Here is a 22,204-nt window from a genome sequence, read left to right on the forward strand (position 1 = left end):
TATATATATATATGCATATATATATATATATATATATATATATACATATATATATATGTACATGCGTATATATATATGTACATGCATATATATATACATATATATATATACATATATTATATATATATATATATATATATATATATATATATATACATATATATATATGTACATGCATATATATATATATATATATATATATATATATACATATATATATATAACATATATATATATACATATATATATATATGTACATGCATATATATATATGTACATGCATATATATATATACATATATGTATATACATATATATATATATATATACATATATATATACATATATATATACATATATATATACATATATATATACATATATATATACATATACATATATATATATATATATATATAATATATATATATATATATATATCTGCTGTCATATTAGTGAGTTGTCTTTCCCTTGTTACTCACTGATAATTTCTCTTTAAAAATTACAACAATCGTTACATGTTTACTCGTCAGAATTTTCAAACATGGTCTCTCGCAATAGTCAACAGCTTACACTCATTTCCATTTCCATCAACAACCAGTCGACTCACTAACTAACTAACTAAATAACCGCACTCACCAAACACAAAAAGACACCACCACTACCGCCACTGCCACCACCGCCACAACCACACCCTTCATACCAAATTTAAACCTCTCCCTCACAGCCAACCCAACCCAGTGCAGCCCTGCACAGCACAGCCCGACCCCAACCCGTAACCTATGTCTCCATATGCATGTATCTTACCAGCTACACAACCAGCCAGTCTGCTAACCAACCAACCAACCAGCCAACCAACTGACCGACCGACCAGCCGACTGACCAACCAACTAGCCGACACAACACTTCACCGTCTTCATCAACAAGGTATATCTTCATACATAATATCGCTTACCTCAACCAGCACCACCACCGCCGCCACCAATACTTTCACAGTCCTCCACCTGAGCCTCCATTCCTAAACCACCCACCCACCCATCCGACCACTCTCCATCCATCCGTCCATCCATCCGTCCGTCCATCCATCCATCCGTCCGTCCATCCATCCATCCATCCATCCATCCATCCATCCATCCATCCATCCATCCATCCATCCATCCATCCATCCATCCATCCATCCATCCATCCATCCATCCATCCATCCATCCATCCATCCATCCTCCTATTCAGTTTTATTGATTCAGTGTTATCAATGGAGATATTGAACAGCCTTTCTTGAATAAATATTGTAGAAAAAAAAAAACAAATAATTTTTTATAAATAATGGCATCTATATATAGTTATTATCATCTCTTCGATGAAAATTTGGGGTTCCTTGGTCCTTCTGTAAAAGATCGAAGTTCATAATTGGCAACGCGTGCGTCATATTCAAATCGGTCACGGGCAAAAATTAAGCGCACGTCGGTATGTAGGTAGAGTTTCCCAGATTTGCTACTTGAGATCCTGTAAGAAAGAAAAAGAATCAAATATATAGTTATATATATGCAGACATATTTACAAAAACACACATCATCATCATCATCATCATCATTATCAACAACAACAACAACAACATCATTTAATGTCCACTTTTCCAAAATTCATTAATGTAAATTTTTGATAGCCACGGGCGAAGGGGTGACTTTGTGGTAAGAAGCAAGCTCCTTACCACATGATTCTGGAATGTTCGTACTGGAGTTTCCAGTGTGAATGCCAAGCAGTACAGCATGTCGTTTCCAAATTTCTGGCAGAGTGAATTACATCATGGTGCTGTTTTTCTCAGAGAGTGCCCAACTGACCCTACAATACTGTGTAGTCGACAAAATCAAAGACAAACAATGCACATATATATATATATATATATATATATATAGATAGATAGATAGATAGATAGATAGATAGATAGATAGATAGATAGATAGATAGATAGATAGATAGATATAGATATATATAGATAGATATAGATATAGAGGTATCAAGCTGTTGGACCAGGTGATGAAGGTTACGGAGAGGGTCATAGCCCAACTAATTAGAGAGAGAGTTAGTTTAGATGAGATGCAGTTTGGGTTTGTGCCAGGGAAAAGTACTACTGATGCTATATTCCTGGTAAGGCAGCTGCAGGAGAAATACCTAGCCAAAGATAAGCCCCTGTACCTGGCTTTTGTTGACATGGAGAAAGCCTTCGACAGGGTCCCCCGATCCCTTATCTGGTGGGCAATGAGAAAACTAGGGATAGATGAATGGTTAGTGAGAGCTGTGCGGGCCATGTATAGGGACGCCGCTAGTAGGGTGAGGGTTGGAAATGAGTACAGTGAAGAATTCCGGGTAGAGGTAGGGGTCCACCAAGGCTCAGTACTCAGCCCCCTCCTATTTATCATAGTCCTCCAGGCAATAACGGAGGAATTCAAGACAGGATGCCCTTGGGAGCTCCTCTATGCTGATGACCTTGCTCTAATTGCTGAGTCGCTATCAGAACTGGAGGAGAAGTTTCAGGTGTGGAAACAAGGATTAGAATCGAAGGGCCTCAGAGTCAATCTAGCTAAAACCAAAGTCGTAATCAGTAGGAAGGTAGACAAATCACAAACACCTTCAGGTAGATGGCCCTGCTCGATCTGTAGAAAAGGTGTAGGTAGAAACTCTATAAGATGCACCAAGTGTAAGCTATGGACACATAAGAGATGCAGCAATGTCAAAGGAAGGCTAACTAGGAAGATGGTTTTTGTATGTGGCAGATGCTCAGGAACAATAAACACTGAAAATGCTCTGAGACCAACTTCCGTCACTTTCCAGGGAGAAAAACTAGAAATAGTTGATAGTTTCCGTTACCTAGGTGACCAAGTCAGCAGCGGGGGCGGGTGTGCTGAAAGTGTAACTGCTAGAGTAAGAATAGCTTGGGCAAAGTTCAGAGAGCTCTTACCTCTGCTGGTGACAAAAGGCCTCTCGCACAGAGTGAAAGGCAGACTGTATGATGTGTGTGTACGAACAGCCATGCTACATGGCAGTGAAACATGGGCCGTGACTGCTGAGGATATGCGTAAGCTCGCTAGAAATGAAGCCAGTATGCTCCGATGGATGTGTAATGCCGGTACTCACACTCGGCAGAGTGTAAGTACCTTGAGAGAAAAGCTGGACCTAAGAAGCATCAGTTGTGGTGTGCAAGAGAGACGTTTGAGCTGGTATGGTCATGTGGCGAGAATGGATGAAGATAGTTGTGTGAAAAAGTGCCACACCCTAGCGGTTGAGGGAACCTGTGGAAGAGGCAGACCCAGGAAAACCTGGGACGAGGTGGTGAAGCACGACCTTCGAACTTTAGGTCTCACTGAGGAAATGACTAGAGACCGAGACCTCTGGAAGTGTGCTGTGCGCGAGAAGACCCGGCAGGACAAGTGAGTCCACAACCCGTGGCCTTCTACATGGGATGGAGCCAGCCTACGTATGCATACCTTCCCTTCTTGGGACACAAAACTCTACTTGTGAAGACGTGTTGAGGCAAGTGAGGATCAGAATCGAAATCGATCAATGGAAATTGCGGATGTGCTACCAGTGCCGGTGGCATGTCGAAACTCTGCTTGTGAAGACCATTGAGGCAAGTGAGGATCAGAATCGAAATCGATCAATGGAAATCGATCAATGGAAATTGCAGATGTGTTACCAGTGCCGGTGGCATGTAAGAGAACTTTCCGTTTCGCGACCGTTGCCAGCACCGCCCGTTTCGTGTCCGTTGCCAGCGTCGCCTGGCCCTCATGCCGGTGGCACATAAAAAGCACCATCCGTTCGTGGCCATTTGCCAGCTCTGTCTGGCACCAGTGCGGGTGGCACGTAAAAAGCACCCACTACACTCACGGAGTGGTTGGCGTTAGGAAGGGCATCCAGCCGTAGAAACACTGCCAGATTTGACTGGGCCTGATGAAGCCTTCTGGCTTCACAGACCCCAGTAGAACCGTCCAACCCATGCTAGCATGGAAAACGGACGCTAAATGATGATGATGATGATGATGATGATATTCATTCAGTCAATAAATGTGTGTAAATATATCTTGTACACACACACAAAGCTTCTGGTTGACAAGTAACATGTAAATAAAGGATGCCTAACACACTTACCGTAAATGAATCAAATATCGGAGATAAGAATGTTCATCACTAGTTGGATCGGCAGGCATATACATAGTTCTTTGACGCATGAACGTCTGAGAATTCGAGGGCATATCTTGCAAGTCGTACATCACCACAAACATTTTCACCACCGTCTTGTTTGGGTTAAACAGCGTCTGCAAAATAAGGGAGAAAAAAAGGAATCATTGGAAAATCAAGGAATTCTATAGCAAGTAATAATAATAATAATAATGGTTTTTTGATGTTTTTGACATAATTAGGGAAGGAGAATATAGTTAAATATAGCAAGACCTCCAGCCTGTCACTGGTATGCGAAAAGATAAGCAAAGTCAACCCTGAAAGAATTTGAATTCAAATCCTAAAGAAACAAAAGACTAGCATTGATTTAGAACCCTTAAAACAATAGCACTAATAATATTTTCATATTTTGGCACAAGGCCAGCAATATCAAGGGGTAGTTGCGGGGGGGGGTAAGTAGATTATATCAATCCCAGTGCTCAATTGGTATTTTTATTGACCCCAAGGCGGCGAGCTGGCAGAAACATTAGCACACCGGGCGAAATGCTTAACGGTATTTCATCTGCCATTACGTTCTGAGTTCAAATTCCGCCGAGGTCGACTTTGCCTTTCATCCTTTCAGGGTCAATAAATTAAGTACCAGTTGCGCACTGGGGTTGATGTAATCGACTTAATCCCTTTGTCTGTCCTTGTTTAGCCCCTTGTGGGCAATAAAGAAATAGGTATTTTTATTGACCCCGAAAGGATGAAAGGCAAAGTTGACCTTAGCAAAATTTGAACTCAGAATGTAGAGGTAGATGAAATGCCACTAAGTATTTTGCGCATCATGCTAACAAGTCTGCCAGCTCTGCTGCCTCAACCTTTTCGATACCAACCCGGCTGAAAGTGGCTCTGGCTTTGCAGTACAAATATCTTTGGTCCATAAGCTTTGAATTAAAATCTTCCACCAAACCTTAGTCACAATTTATGTTTCTAATACTAGCTTAATGATAACTAAGTTATTTTACTAAATTCTTTGTCATATTTAAAATTAATTGAAAGAAATATTGTAATGAAAGGGTCAAAATATATAGAGAAACAATTCCTAACCCTTTTGATACCAACCCAGCTGAAACCGCCTCTGGCTCTGTAGTACAAATACCTTGTTTTCATAAGCTTTGAATTAAAATCTTCCACCAAACCTTAGTCACAATTTATGTTCCTAATATTAGCTTAATGATAACTTATTTTACTAAATTCTTTGTTATATTTAAAATTAATTGAAAGAAATATCGTAATGAAAGGGTCAAAATATATAGAGAAGCAATTCTTATCCCTTTTGATACCAACCTGGCTGAAACCGCCTCTGGCTCTGTAGTACAAATGTCTTGTTTTCATAAGCTTTGAATTAAAATCTTCCACCAAACCTTAGTCACAATTTATTTTCCTAGCACTAGCTTAATAATAACTAAATTATTTTACTAAATTCTTTGTTATATTTAAAATTAATTGAAAGAAACACAGAGCATCTCAAAATAAATACAGTAATAAATGGGTTAATGATAATAATAATCCTTTTCATTGTAGGCATAAGATCTGAAATTTTGTGGAAGAGAACTAGCTGAATACATTGACTGCAATGTTCAACTGTTATTGACTGTGAAAAAGTGAAAGGCAAAGTCAATCTTGGTGGAATTTGATCTCAGAACGTATAAAAGTGGATGAAATGCTGGTAAGCATTTTGCACAGCATTCAAATGGAAAATTAATTATAGAGATATTAACAGGGGCCCCTTTAACTCAGAGTAGCTTAAAGCTTGGAGTTAAAAATTAAACATATATTTACAACAATCAAATAAATAATTTGTATATTCTTTTTTATGTGTTTAAATTCTTTTTAATCTAATTTAACCCTAACCCTAATTTTAAAAATAATTGCACCCTCTTTTGATTTATTGGGTCCTTTTACATTCAACAAAAAATATCTAATTCAACTGTGTTCGTCAGAATCTCTTGAGGCCTTTTTAAGTTTTGGGGCCTCTTCAAAATGTTTCATGCCCCCTAGATTATTACCTCCGCCTTAGCAAAGGTGGAGGTATTGTTTTCAGTCGTGTTTGTTTGTTTGTCCATGGACAAGATATCTCAAGAACCACTGGATGGATTCACATGAAACTTTCAGGAATGTTTGGCCTTGTAGCTGGCACAAACTGATCAGATTTTGGGATCAATCCGATATTGGACAAGGATCTGGGATTATTTTTCCGTTTTTTTTTTACTTAATTTTTGAGAGCGGTCGGGTTCGTTTTTAGTATTCTCATTTGTGAGAGCAGTTGAGTTTATTTCAGATATTCTCATTTTAAAAAACATCTCTGGTTAATCGTTGAGAGGGCGCTGGTGTTGCCTTGGCAGAGGTTTGCGCTCTCTGAGTGCACTTGTTTACAATGTAATATTTGTTTTTACAATGCACATTCCTATTGGCAACATCTAAACAGTTGACAATTACACATGCAAAATTGTAGGGGCGCCCAAAACCTATTGGCCCACGGGCCCCACTAGGTTTAAATCCAGCCCTGGTTCTATCCTGGTAACTGAGAATGTACAGCAAATCATATACCATCAGTAGTATAATTATTTGTAAAGTTGGCCACAGGGAAAAGAAATATTTAATTATTTCAACTTACAACTTGGACGGTTCCAACTTTTGGTACATGATATCCCTTTTTGGAATAAGATTCTAAATTTATGTGTCCCTGCAAAGAAAATGATTATGAAAGAAATTAAAAGACAAAATCCAAATTTAAAATGTTGATAAATAAATGGAAGAATCTTAAGAAAAAAAAAGTGCAAAGAAAAATATTTTTATAATTTTAAAAAGTTAGTCATGGGTGAAGTGGTAGTGCCCATGTCTTATGCATTTTTTTGCAGTTGATGGTCAGCGTGAACAACAACAATGACATCAGTGATGAAGATGCTGCCACCGTCATTGTAGCCCCTGCTTTATCATCATCATCATCAACTTCAAACACCAATTTTTCGTGTGTACATGGGTCAGAGAAAACTTATTGAGACAGATTTTCTGCGGCTGGATGCCCTTCCTGTCACCAATCACTCCCTTATTTCTAAGCAAAGTAATATTTTCCCATAGCAAGACATGATTTACATGGAAGACTGGAAACAGAACCTTGCTTGAATGATGATGATGATGATAATGATGATGCTCATTTACAACCATCAAGTGATGTCTAGACAAAGATGCACACACACACACATATACATATACAATGGGCTTCTTTCAGTTTCCATCCACCAAATCCACTTGCAAGTCTTTGGTTGGCCCAAGGCTGCAGTAGTAGTAGAAGACACATGGTGGAACAAGTGTTCCACCATGGTTGTTGGTGAACTGGTCATCTTCTATTTCTGCTTTACCTGTTAATATGTTTAAAATTTACCTGACAATGGGGGCAGGTTTTTGCCATGATCTAAGAATGCATCAATAAAATGCTGCTGAAACAGATGCTGTAAATTTTGAACCCCCACTTGTGCTCTTGGTCGGCCCGAGGCTATAGTAGAAAACACTTGCCCAAGGTGCCACGCAGTGGGAATGAACCCGGAACCACGTGGTTGATAAGCAAGCTACTTACCACACAGCCACTCCTGCACCTAGTAAAATAGGAATCAAAGGGGTCCGTAGGTAAAAAATGGTTGAGAACCACTGGACTAAATCTTTCGAGACGGTGCCCCAGTATGGCCACAGTCCGATGACTGAAACAAGTTAAAGATAAAAGATAAAGAAGAAAGAATGGTTTTAATTTTTTTAACTCACCAAATAAGGGGAAGGTGCATTGTCATCAGAAAGACTGAAGAAATATGAGGTTACAGGTAAACAGATGTGTTTTGGACAGAATGTTCCACTGGCACCAATCTCTGCAACGAATCCTTCTACCACACCACTTGGTTCAATACGACCGTTTAAAATGGATTCCTGCAAATTCAAAAAATTTCATATATTACATCTGAAAATATTATATTAAACTCAGAACATAACGGCAGACGAAATACCGCTAAGCATTTCACCTGGCATGCTAATGTTTCTGCCAGCTCGCTGCATTTACATCTGAAAATATTATATTAAACTCAGAACATAACGGCAGACGAAATACCGCTAAGCATTTCACCTGGCATGCTAATGTTTCTGCCAGCTCGCTGCATTTACATCTGAAAATATTATATTAAACTCAGAACATAACGGCAGACGAAATACCGCTAAGCATTTCACCTGACATGCTAATGTTTCTGCCAGCTCGCTGCATTTACATCTGAAAATATTGCTTTGGTATCATTTATTATTATTATTCAGCTGAGGTTAACTTTATTTTTCATCCTATTTGGGGACAATTAAACAAATACCAGTTGAGTGCTGGAGTTGTACTAAAATTTGAAATCATTATTATTATTAGAAAATTGCTATTTTTAAATCTCACAACGAGAGGTATTCAGCAACAGTACTTTGTAGTAAAGATTCTTTGCCAACATAACATGGCAGTCCTGGTTTAGGGCAAATGTTGCTGTAATTTAGCCCCAAGAGACATTGTCTCCAGCTGGCTATACAACATGATCTGTGTTCTTTCGAACAAGGGAACCTAGCACCCCCAATCGAAATATAAGGACACAGATCATGTCATATAGCCAGCTGGAGATGATATCTTCTGGGCCTAAATTACAGCAACATTCATCCTAAACCAGGACTGCCATCTTAATTGGAAAACAATCTTTACTACATTATTATTATAATTATTATTATTATTATTATTATTATTATTATTAGATATTAGGTTTTCTGCTGTTGGACACCCTGCCTGTCACTGGTGTTCACCTTTTTCCAAGTAGGATATTGTTACCTGCCACCCACGGCCAGACTGGTTTCCACAGAATATTGGAAATGGTTGACACTGCTAGTATGACAGTGACACTCATTTATGACAAGCATACAATGTCTGGAAAAGGAGACAGCACAAACATACATACTCATGTACATACGTATGAGTAGCCATGTAGCTCCTCCACAACAAAAACAGGCTCTACCACCAACCTCTTTCCTCACACCCTAACACCCCCCCCATCTAACATAAGGACACACCACTCCAATTAAGGTTTCGTAGACTTGTAAGTTATATGGTAACCTCACGAGTGCCAGTGGTATAAAAAAAACAAAATCATCCAGTACACACTGGGAAGTGGTTGGCATTAGGAAGGGCATCAGGACATAGAAATTATACTCAAGTAGACACTGGAACAGGATGTAGTTCTTGGATCTGTTGGATCCTGTCAAACTATCCAATCCAGCATAGAACATGGACATCCATTGGTGGTTGGGGGATAAAATATAGAAGTACTGGGATTGATATAACTGACTAACCTCACGCCCCTTGTGCCTAAACCAAAAATCCATTATTATTATTGAGTGAGAGAGCAGTGCATGAACATCAAAGTGACACTGGGGTAAAATATATGAGATCCAATATACCTGTCATGATTACCTGTCTGATAAGGGTACACCAGGTACATGCATCACAACCATATGTGTGCAACATGGTGATCTTACATCAAGCTAAACAGCACATGACCTTGTTAGAATTTGTTTCAGGTCAAGTAACCCATCCTAGTCAAAAGGTCCTTCAATAAGAGTTGTTTAAAGATGTTGAATGAAACACCCATGTTTCCAGACGTGGATTATTCAAACCCCAAAGAATCCCTCTCGACACATGGCTATGATGCTCCCCAACTACTTCTGCTCGTGATCAGAGATGCACATATTATCAGCCACCAAAGGAATGCTCAACTGGTTAAGGTCAAACAACTGACAAGCAAATCTCTGGTATTGAGAAAAATATTTGTTGTAGCCCATCTTTTATACCAAGACAAAACAATGTACATGATAACACTTCCAATCAGTTAAGATCAGCAGCCATGAGAATCACTGGCTAGTATTGTATCAGGGCATTATTATTATTATTATTACTATTATTATTATTATTGTTATTATTATTATTATTATAACATTACTATTATTGGATGTTCTTTAATTTGTTGTGGCCTTTAAAGTTAAGGCATCCCAGCACTAACTGAATGACATCAAGCATTCAATTAGAAACATTTAATTGTTAGCACAGGGCTCTTAACTAGAGTCGAATTAAAATAAATATCTATTTTATTAACAAAACAATTTCTCAAAAACCAAAAAGAAAGCGAAGGGAGGAAAAAAGCCTTTACGTTATTAAACGCACTAAAATGATGTACTTTTGAAAAGTTATGTCCCTTGATGTAGATAAAAAGTTATCTCCCTTAGTACCTTCCCATCTGACGAAACAAACTCTATTAGTTTATTTATACGATAAGATACAAATGAAATAAAAGGATTTTATTGCCAATTTATAATTTTTACTAACTGAAAACTTTTAACACCCGCTATTTTCAAATTAGATATTTGAATTGTACATCTAGCAAAATTGGCAAACTGCTAAAGAAAAAAAAAAGGGCTCCGTATTTGATGGCTTGAAAGACGCACGGGCATATTAAACGCACCCTAATTTCAGCAGCGCATATTCATGTAACATAGGTGTGGTCATTGGAGACATTTCCGTCTTTTTTTTTCTTTTTTTTTTCCGAAAAAAAAAGGTGCATTTTATATACTACCAAATACGGCATTTCATTGCAAGAACATCTTTGATTAATGGGTCTGTTGATATAACTAAGCTGTAGGGTGAACACCAAACACTACATCACAGTAAGTGGATCTTGTGAAATTTTTTTTCCCAACCACTTGAAGTATTTAAAATTTTTCTCTAGATATGTTTTTCAAATTTTCTATGCACATGTAACTTCATTAATTTCGAGAAAAAAAAAAGGAAAAAAATGAATGCGATTTTCGCCATTAGCGTGCAAAACTACATTTTTTTAAAAATCTGGTGATAATTCGAAATACCGCAAATGGTTGGAAGAAATTTAACAATATCACAATACACTACGACGAATGAAAGGGAGATGGGGGGGGGGGGATAGAGAGAGAGAGATCTACGAAGCCAACAAGAAATTACAACTAAATCTCTCTCAATGTAATCCTAGACACACTTGTGTATGATTAAAAATAGTAAATTTGATTGGCTTCAAGTCAATGGTTATTTTTGCCGTATTATATTGTAAACAACTTAGGGCAGACTGTGACACATTTATTTCTTATTAAAATTAGAATCGGCATTACACAATTGGAGGTAAGTGTAAAATAGAATATTGTTGAGAATTAAATGTTAAGACAGGTGTTACACAATTAAATTTCTTGTTACTCATGTTAAGGCGGCGGGCTGGCAGACTCGTTAAAGTGTCAGGAACAAAAAAAAAAAAGAAAAATGCTTTGCAGTATTTGTTTTTTGTTTTTTTTACGTTCTGGGTTCAAATCCCGCCAAGGTCAACAACTTTGCCTTTCATTTCTCAAGGATGTCGATAAAATAAAGTGCCAGTGTACCAGTCAAGTACTGCAGTCGATGGTTTTAACTTAATCCCTTCCACGGAAAACTACTGGGCTTATGTCTAAATTGGAAACTAACGTTGTTGGTGTTAAATATCTATGCTTAACATCTAAATGTAAAAACAGGTGTTCATTGGAATTAAATAACATACTATTTAAAGATTACGAATTAATTGACTCTGTATGAATATTTATAGATTAAAGACTTGTAGTTAAACACTTTGTGGAGATGGCAATCATTATCCCATGACAGTATTTTTGTATCTAACGAACAACTTCGTGTGTGTGTGTGTGTGTATCATATCATCATCATCATCATTTAACTGCTTTCCATGCTAGCATGGGTTGAACGATTTGACTGAGGTCTGACGAACCAGATGGCTGCACCAGACTCCAATCTGATCTGGCAGAGTTTCTACAGCTGGATGCCCTTCCTAATGCCAACCACTCTGAGAGTGTAGTGGATGCTTTTACGTGCCACCGGCACAAGGGCCAGTCAGGCGGTACTGGCAACAGCCATGCTCAAATGGTGCTTTTTATGTGCCACCTGCACAGGAGCCAGTCCAGCGGCACTGGCAACGACCTTGCTCAAATGTTTTTTCACGTGCCACCAGCACAAGTGCCAGTAAGGCGACGCAGGTAATGATCACGCTCAAATAGTGTTTTTAACGTGCCATCGGCACGGAGGCTAGCTTGTTGCTCTAGCAACAATCTCACTCACATATATATATAGTCAGGGCCGATGCCAGTGCCGCCTGACCGACGCCCATGCTAGTGGCACGTAATAAGCATCATTCAAGCATGGGTCAATGCCAGTGCCGCCTGACTGGCTCCCCGTGTCGGTGGCATATAAAAAGCACCATCCGAACGTGGTCGATACCAGTGCCCACCCCACCAGACTGGTTCCTGTGCCAGTGGCATGTAAAAAGCACCCACTACACTCTCGGAGTGGTTGGCTTTGGGAAGGGCGTCCAGCTGTAGAAACCTTGCAGATCAGATAGGAACCTTGTGCAGCCTACTGGTTTGCCAGTCCTCAGTCAAACCGTCCAACCCATGTCAGCATGGAAAATGGACATTAAATGAGGATGATGATACACACACACACACACAAAAATTAATCTGAATTATCACCAGTGTCTTATGAAAAGCTATGGGAAACTCTGAGGAGCAGTTTGTGATTCAATGAAATAGCATTTTGCTCTACTTTTCCCACCTAGTCCTGCACCTATGTACTCACTTGTGTTTGTGTGTATGTTTATATATATGTGTGTGTGTATGTATGTATATGAATATAGAGGCAATGACTGCTGACCAAGACCTTTGGCGATGTGCTGTGCTTGAGAGGACCTGTCAAGCCAAATGCACTTGTGTTAGTGGCACGTAAAGAACATCTTTTGAACGTTGGGCCTCACAGAGGCAAAGTGGCTGAGTTCCTTTCAAGTGTTAAGCCTCATGGAGGCAAAGTGGCTGAGTTCCTTTCGAGTGTTGGGCCTCATGTAGGCAAAGTGGCTGAGTTCCTTTCAAGTGTTGGGCTTCATGGAGACAAAGTGACTGAGTTCTTTTCAAGTGTTGGGCCTCATGGAGGCAAAGTGGCTGAGTTCCTTTCAAGTGTTGGGCCTCACAGAGGCAATGACCAAAACCTTTGACATTATATTGTGCTTGAGAAGAAAACTCATCATGCCAAGCAAAATCACAGTTGTGGCAGATATATATATATAACAACATATATATATATCTACCCCAGGACTTATTCTTTGTAAACCTTGGCGTTAGGAAGGGCATCCAGCTGTAGAAACACTGCCAGATCAGACTGGAGCCTGGTGCAGCCCCTGGCTTCCCAGACCCCGGTCGAACCGTCCAACCCGTGCTAGCGCGGAAAACGGACATATGATGATGATGATGATGATATAGATATAACATACAAGGCATATAGATATATATATATATATAGCAACATATATATAACAACATACAAGGCATTCTATCCAACACTATTGATCCTGCCAATCCGCCTTTGCACAAGTTCATAAAATTAGATACCAATATAATGAAGACTATATTTAAGAAAGATTGAAACTTACTTCAAAGTTGCCTAGGAGACAGTTAGTTGATGCTGGTGCACTGGTGCTGAATGTTTTTTGGTTGTTTTCTTTATTATCTATTTCATCACAGGAGCTAGACTTTACCACTAATTTGGAGCAAGACAAGGCACTGGTAAAAAAAAAGAAAGAAAGAAAAATTTAATAAAAAACATAAAAAAGCGGCGCTATATATGTTAGGATTAATTATTTTTTAGATTTTTCAATTTATTTATATATTGTTATTATTATTATGTTTTAAGGTGGCAAGCAAGCACAGTTGGACAAATGCATACTCTTTTACTTGTTTACTGTGGCCATGCTGGATAACCGCCTTTAGTCGAGCAAATCTACCCCAGGACTTATTCTTTGTAAGCCTAGTACTTATTCTATCAGTCTCTTTTACCAAGCTGCTAAGTTACAGGGACATAAACACACAACCATCGGTTGTCAAGTGATGTTGGTAGGGACAAACAGACACACAAACATATACACACACATACATATACAACGGGCTTCTTCCAGTTTCCATCTGCCAAATCCACTCTCAAGGCTTTGGTCGGCCCAAAGTTATAGTAGAAGACACTTGCCCAAGGTGCCACACAGTGGGACTGAACCTGAGACCATGTGGTTGGTAAGCGAGCTACTTACCACGCAACCACTCCTGCACCCAATATTTCTTTTGGCTCATTTAGTTCAAATTCTGCCAAGATCAATTTTCGCCTTTCATCCTTTCGGGGTCAATAAAGTAAGTACCAGTCAAGTAATGAAGTGGGTGTAATTGACTAACCCCATCTCCCCAAAATTTCAGGCCTTGTGCCTATAGCAGAGAGTTATTATGCTTTGGGTTTTGCTTTAATTTATACAAGTTGTACACATGTCTCAACCAGAGACATCAAGGAATAACAGGATTTTGCATCTAAAGATGCTCTCTCTCTCTTTCTCTCCTCTCACTCTTTATCCCCCTGCTCTCTTTCTTTCTCTCCTTCTCTCGTTTTCTCCTCTTCTCTCCCTCTCCTTCTCTTTCCCTTTCTCTCTCTCCCCTCCTCTCTCTCTCCTCTTCTCTCTCTTTCTCTCATTCTATCTCTTTCTCCCCTTCTCTCTCTCCTTTCTCTCTTTCTCCCCTTCTCCCTCTCTGTCTCTCCCTTTTCTCTCTTTTTCTCCCCTTCACTTTCTCTTTTCCTCCCCCTCTCTCTCTTTCTCCCTCCCTATATATACATATACAAGAGGCTTCTTTCAGTTTCTGTCCACCAAATCTACTGTGAAGGCTTTGGTTGACCTGGATCTACCGTAGAAGACACTCGGCAAAGTTGCCACACAGTGGGACTGAACTCAAAGGTATGTAATTCGGTAAGTTTTACAAATTCTAGGAGGCGTAGAAGTGGCTGTGTGGTAAGTAGCTTGCTTACAAACCACATGGTTCCTGGTTCAGTCTCACTGCGTGGCACCTTGGGCAAGTGTCTTCTACTATAGCCTCAGGCCAACCAAAGCCTTGCGAGTGGATTCAGTAGACAGAAACTGAAAGAAGCCCATCATATATATGTATATATATATGTGTATGTGTGTGTATATGTTTGTCCCCCCCAACATCACTTGACAACCGATGCTGGTGTGTTTACGTCCCAGTAATTTAGCAGTTCGGCAAAAGAGACTGATAGAATAAGTACTAGGCTTACAAAGAATAAGTCCTGAGGTCGATTTGCTTGACTAAAGGCGGTGCTCCAGCATGGCCACAGTCAAATGACTAAAACAAGTAAAAGAGTAAATTAAAACATGCATTTTATGTTTGTGCACACATGCATGTGTGCATGTGCAGCCCGCAGCAAATATTGCACTCACATCTTAACCCCTTAGCATTCAAATTACGTTGTTAAATGTAATGCTTGTTTATTCATGCCAAGCAAAATGCTTAGCAGCATTTCGTCCATCTTTACATTCCAAGTTCAAATTCCACCGAGGTCGACTTTGCTTTTCATTTTTTTCAGGATCAATAAAATAAATAAGCAGCAGAGCTCTGGAGCCAATGTAATTGACTCACTCCTTCACCCAAAATTGCTGGCCTTGTGCCAAACTTTGAAACCATTATTTCGTAGCTTTAAGATTTCGATGACGTGATTGTTTATTTTTAGGATGACATTGTAAGGTAAGTGTGAGAGGACAGATCTGACCATTTTGAACATAAAACTGGTAGTATATTAAGGCCACATGTAACAGGTGTAATTATTCTGCAGGGTTAAGATTTAATATTTAAATAATGACTCATCTCTTGACACTTTCACCACAAGTGCATCCACTTGGGCACTCACATCTCACATATTAAATGTTAGAAATGTACGTGTGCTTATACGCATGTGTAATGGTATTGGATGAGGGGCAACGTTATCAATTTATCCGTTCTCAATTTATCTGTTCTATAACTGTGATCAAACAGATTGCTCAGTTTGGTAACATCTTTTGATCAATAGAGTGTTTCAAATTTCAAATGAAGTGCTGCGTTGAAATTGTTGGAGATGTGTGTGTCAGTGTGTGTGGGTGTGTGCATTGTATCTGTGTGTATGTGTGTCCTCTTTCAATAGTTAGACTTTCCTATCAATAAACATTCAAGTGAGAAGTTTAAGTAGTTATTGATTTTTTCCAGCTAGATTGATTAAGCTAGATAGTTGGGTACACACACACATATATATATATATATATATGTTTCGCCAAGGAATACAATATACTGATAGAATGATGGTAAACGTAATTTCAACCATACAGTGGTTCACTAGTATTTAGTAACCAAAAATGTTTTTTTTTTACCTACAGAAATGTTTTTCTCAACATGATGAATATCTTTCATATATACAAACAACAGTAATACAAAAAAAAAAAACAAATTAAAAATCTGTACAGATACAAATTTTAGAGAACAGCAATAAATAAAATATCAAATGTAATCAACAAGTAAATATCTATTTCATCATTATTCTTCAAATACTTTGCAGCATTAAGTTGTGTTCTATCTGATGTCTATTCTGCCACTACATTCTCACATGTAAACAATGGTGTTTGGCAGGTTTCCGACAAACCCCAGTCTACAGCCCCACATAAAATATAAAATTATCATCTAGCATTTATTTAAATTTTGCACTTTTCTGCAAATTAGACACCTAATGGTGGATTCATTTTATTGGGCGAAGGAAAAAAAGGTTTAACCCTTTAGCATTCAGATTATTCTGTAAAATGTAAAGCTTATGTATTCACACCATGTAAAATTAATCTTGCATCATTTCATGGCTTTGAGATTTCAATGATGTGATTGTTTATTTTTGAAATGACACTATAAGATAGCTATGAATGACTATATCTGACTAGTTTGAACATAAAATAGGTAGAATATTTTGGCCGGATATGGCCGGTTTAAGCACTAAAGGGTTAAGCCTAATACATCACACAGTTTCACACCATACCTTTAGATGCCTTCAGTAGAACTCACTCTTCATCCTGACATGTATGTCAGGATGGTTGTCAGCTACATTAATCTCGTTAGGCTGCAAGGAACCTGATATGCATGTCAGGATGGTCATTAGCTACGTGAAGTTTGTCAGGCCTTTTTTATTTTTTTTCTGTTATAACTTTTATCATGGTACAGCACAGAGTCTACTAGTTTTTTCATATTGATAATGCCAGTGTTAGGAGGCTGAATTTGAACTCAGAATGCAAAAAGCCATGAACAGATATCACAACACAACTCATCTGAATCCATCACATTGTATTGACTATACTGCTCCTTATTCTACTGGTCTCTTTTGCCACACCACTGAATTACAGGGATGTAAACAAACCAACACCAGTTGTCAAGTGGTGGTGGTGGGCAAACACATATACACACACGATGGGCTTTCAGTTTACATCTTCCAAATTCACTTACCCAAGGCATCACATCATGGAACTGAACCTAAAACCCTGTAGTTGCAAAGAGAGCTTCTTAACCACACAGCTATGTCTGTACCTATGTATTAAACTCTTTATTCCCAGAGCTATCTTCTGCATCCTTTTTCAATCTCTTGCTCATCAGCAATCTGTGTCCACTCACTATCTGTTCTAACACTGCAACAATGGTCACTGCTCCTATGAACTTGCTAACTGCATCCAATTGAAGCCACTTATTTCTCCTGCCTTTCTTCTTCCCTTTTTTCTTCTGCTTCTCGTCTGCCTCTATATCCCTATTCCTACACCCCATCCCACACAAACGTACTTTGCCCAATAATGTGAGAATACATTCCATACCACCACCATCCCCTGACCTTGTCAGCAACTTTTATTTAAGAAGAACAAAAACAACATCAAATAAAAGCTTAACTAATCATATTGCCGCACTCATCAAACCATCGTCTTATGAGAATGAAGGCATATGGCTTAGTGATCAGGATATTTGGCTCATGGTCGTAAGGTCGTGAGTTCAATTCCCAAACACTGCATGTTGTGTCCTTGAGCAAGACACTTTATTTCACATTGCTCCAGTTCACTCAGCTGGCAAAAATTAGTAGTACCTGTAATTCAAAGGGCTGGCCTTATCACATTGCGTGTGACGTTGAATATCCCTGAGAACTATGTTACAAGTACACATGTCTGTGGAGTACTCAGCCACTTATACCAGAACACTCATTGCCATAACCAGCAGAGTGCCAGTTATTTCTTATCGCTCTAGTCCACTTGGCTGGCAAGAAATAAGCCATATCTGTAATTCAAAGGGTTGGCCTTTTCATATTCTGTGTCATGCTGAATCTCCAAGACTTATGTTAAGGGTACGCATGTATGTGGAGTACCCAGCCACTTTCATATTAATTCCACGAACCAGATTGTTTTATTGATAGGATCAATTGGAATACTGATGGTCATAATCGACACAGTGCCAGTTTATCCTTGTGAGAGTTTGGAAAGTGTATGAAGAGAACTCTTTCTTCCCTAAACTAAATTATAGAATAAATAAACACTAACACCACCACCAACAACAGTAACAACAACAACAACAACAGCAGAGGCCAAAACATCAACAAAGATCTGAAGTTGTTAAAGTATTAAACATTATTCTTTTCTACTCTAGGCACAAGGCCCAAAATTTTTGAGGAGGGGGGGCCAGTCAATTAGATCAACCCCAGTATGCAACTGGTACTTAATTTCTTGACCCCAAAAGGATGAAAGGCAAAGTCGACCTCGGTGGAATTTGAACTCAGAATGTAAAGACAGACGAAATACTGCTAAGCATTTCACCCAGCATGCTAACGTTTCTTATTTCTTTACTGCCCACAAGAGGCTAAACATAGAGGGGACAAACAAGGAGAGACAAACGGATTAAGTCGATTATATCGACCCCAGTGCGTAACTGGTACTTATTTAATCAACCCCAAAAGGATGAAAAGCAAAGTCAACCTCGGTAGAATTTGAACTCAGAATGTAAAGACAGACGAAATACCGCTAAGCATTTCACCCAGCATGCTAACGTTTCTTATTTCTTTACTGCCCACAAGGGGCTAAACATAGAGGGGACAAACAAGGAGAGATAAACGGATTAAGTCGATTATATCGACCCCAGTGCGTAACTGGTACTTATTTAATCGACCCCAAAAGGATGAAAAGCAAAGTCAACCTCGGTAGAATTTGAACTCAGAATGTAAAGACAGAAGAAATACTGCTAAGCATTTCACCTGGCATGCAAATGTTTCTGCCAGTTCACCACCTTAAGATATATGTATATTCTTTTCTACTCTAGGCACAAGGTTCGAAATTTGGGGGGAGGGGGCCAGTCAATTAGATCAACCCCAGTGCGCAACTGGTACTTAATTTATCGACCCTGAAAGGATGAAAGGCAAAGTCGACCTCAGCGGAATTTCAACTCAGAACGTAAATGCAGACGAAATACTGCTAAGCATTTCGCCAGGTGTGCTAACATCTCAGCCAACTCACTGCCATAAGTATTAAGCATTATTTTGCTATAACAAACAAGCAAACCAGACAAGTAGCCTTGTTCCAGTTAATTGTTCACACTCTGAAAATAAAACAGTGTGAATAACTGGGACTTAAGATAAATATAAGATTGCAAGCTTACTTTTTGATTGCCTTTGTAGATGTTAATGAACTGTCGTAATCAAACCGGCCGGATTTTTTCTTCACAGGAGCCTGATGAAAATAAACGAATTAATTATTTCATTAATTAATTAATTAAACAGAAAGAGAAAAAGCATAATTGAAGATTACTTTTTTTCATCTTTTAACTGCAAAATTAAATTTCATGGTTATTCCAGTAATGATGTTATATATATATATATATATATATATGTATGTATGTATACATCTGCCAAAAACTGGTCGTTTCTGCAAGTCACATTCTCTTGACAAACTTCACATATCTCAAAAAAAAAAAAAATGTTTAGAACATGACATTCCTCAATAAAAGATAGATTATATATAAAACTGCTTTCTGCATTTAAGGGTCATGAAATTTTCAATGGATATACCTGATTTCCACAGTAAAAGGGTTAAGCAAATGAAAATAATTGTTGTATTCAGTCAATGTACAAACTTTGGGGATATAACCACTTCCTACATGTAGATCAACTCTGCAGACAATATACATATATTTGTCTGTCTGTCTGTCTGTCTGTCTCTCTCTCTCTCTCTCTCTCTCTCTCTCTCTCTCTCTCTCTCTCTCTCTCTCTCTCTCTCTATCTATCTATCTATCTATCTATCTCTGTCTCTCTCTGTGAACTTGGCACGTTTGTAAGTGTGTGAGTGTAAAAGGGTAAAGACCGCCTTCGGTCATAAATGATCATGGGATGTTGCACCTAGAAAGTTACCCTCCAAGACACAAGTCTGGACAAGGTTGTTTATGGAAGACCAGCAGTTGCCCATGCCACTGATGTTATCCAAAGGAAAGGCAAAGGTCGATACAGCTTGGCATCAGTGATGTCGCAACTCATTTCTACAGCTGAGTGAACTGGAGCCACGTGAAATAAAGTGTCTTGCTCAAGAACACAACACAGAGCCCAATCCAGGAATTGAACTCACTGCCTCATGATTGCAAGCTCGACACTCTAACCACTGAGCCATGTGCGTTCATGTGTGTGTGTGTGTGTGTGTAAGTCTGTCTATGTGTTCGCTCTGCAATCACTTCAACATATGACATGTGGCACACCTTGTATACGTACAGGCAATCTTGAATTGATGTACAGCACAAATAGAAGAACCCTCACCTGTCATCTATGATCGAAGTGTCCATCGTATAGGTGTGAATGTTTCTGTGCATGTGTGCATATATGTGTACGTATTTGTGTTTAGATATGTGTATATATGTATATGCAAACATAGATGTTAGTGAGTGAGCTTGTGTGTGCATGTAGTGTGTATGTAACCATACATATGTGAGAGTATGTGCAAGCATGTGTGTATGAGTGTGTGCATGTGAGTGTGTGTGTGTGTATGTAAACATGCATATGTGTGAGTATGTGCAAGCATGTGTCTATTTGCATGTGTGCATATATGAGTGTGTGTGTGCATGTAAACATGCATATGTGAGAGTACGTGCAAGCATGTCTATTTGTGTGTGTGTGTATGAGTGTGTGTGTGTGCGCGTGTGCACAATGAAGTAGGATCATACTGTTTGCCATTGGCAGAAAATGTGTGTGTGTGTATGTATATATATATATATAATATATATATATATATATATATATATATATACATACATGTGTATGTGTGTGTGTGCATGTAAACTGAGATTGTATGCTACAGGCAAGGGATATGCATTGTGCACATTGTGTTTACTTGCATATATATGTGTATGTGTTTTTTCATGTGTGTGTGTGTGTGTAAACACATGTATGCATGGGTGAAGTGCATATGTGGTGTACATGTGTGCACAACAAAAGTGTGATTAAGGTTGTATGTTAGAAGTGAGGAACGTGTGATAATTATGTTAGGTGTGTGCGTGTGTGTGCACATATATGCATGCACGTGTATGCAAACATGTGTACACACATACATATGCACATGTAGGGAGTGCAATTGTTTAGTTCTAGGTCACCACAGATCTAAGAAGCCTGTGATCAAAGGCATTCCAGTAGCAGCAGTTATTCTGTCTTTGTAACCCTTTACCATTCAGACTATTCTCCCATCATCATCATCATCATCATCATTTAACATCTGCTTTCCATGCTGGCATGGGTTGGACGGCTTAACAGGAACTGGCTAAGCAGAAGACTGCACTAGGCTTCAGTGTCTGCTTTGACAGGGTTTTTGAAGACGGATGCCCTTCCTAATGCAAGATTTTGAAGATGTGGTTGTTTATTTTTAAAATGACATTGTAGAATATGTGTGACAGACCAGATCTGGCTGGTTTGAACATACAACTGGTAGAATTATTTGGGCCTGATATGGCCAGTTTAAAGTGACAAGTACCTTAACCCCTTGGGAGTT

General features: G+C 38.8%; 1 protein-coding gene across 4 annotated transcripts in view; it reads right to left on the bottom strand.

Annotated features, from left to right (window-relative positions):
- Positions 1-400: 400 nt before the first annotated feature.
- LOC115216438 (protein FAM214A) overlaps positions 401-22,204 on the bottom strand; it is a 230,286-nt gene continuing 208,482 nt past the window's right edge. For all 4 annotated transcript variants that reach the window (XM_029785774.2, XM_036506630.1, XM_029785775.2 and 1 more), the window contains 6 exons: positions 19,839-19,909; positions 13,754-13,883; positions 7,974-8,132; positions 6,832-6,900; positions 4,143-4,309; positions 401-1,502 (listed from right to left, as the gene is read on the bottom strand). In XM_029785774.2, the coding sequence (XP_029641634.1) occupies positions 1,346-1,502; positions 4,143-4,309; positions 6,832-6,900; positions 7,974-8,132; positions 13,754-13,883; positions 19,839-19,909 (753 nt within the window). In that variant the 3' untranslated portion in view covers positions 401-1,345. The remainder of the gene's footprint in view (positions 1,503-4,142; positions 4,310-6,831; positions 6,901-7,973; positions 8,133-13,753; positions 13,884-19,838; positions 19,910-22,204) is intronic.

The sequence above is a fragment of the Octopus sinensis genome, linkage group LG10 (assembly GCF_006345805.1).
Source record: "Octopus sinensis linkage group LG10, ASM634580v1, whole genome shotgun sequence".
Lineage (NCBI taxonomy): Eukaryota > Metazoa > Mollusca > Cephalopoda > Octopoda > Octopodidae > Octopus > Octopus sinensis.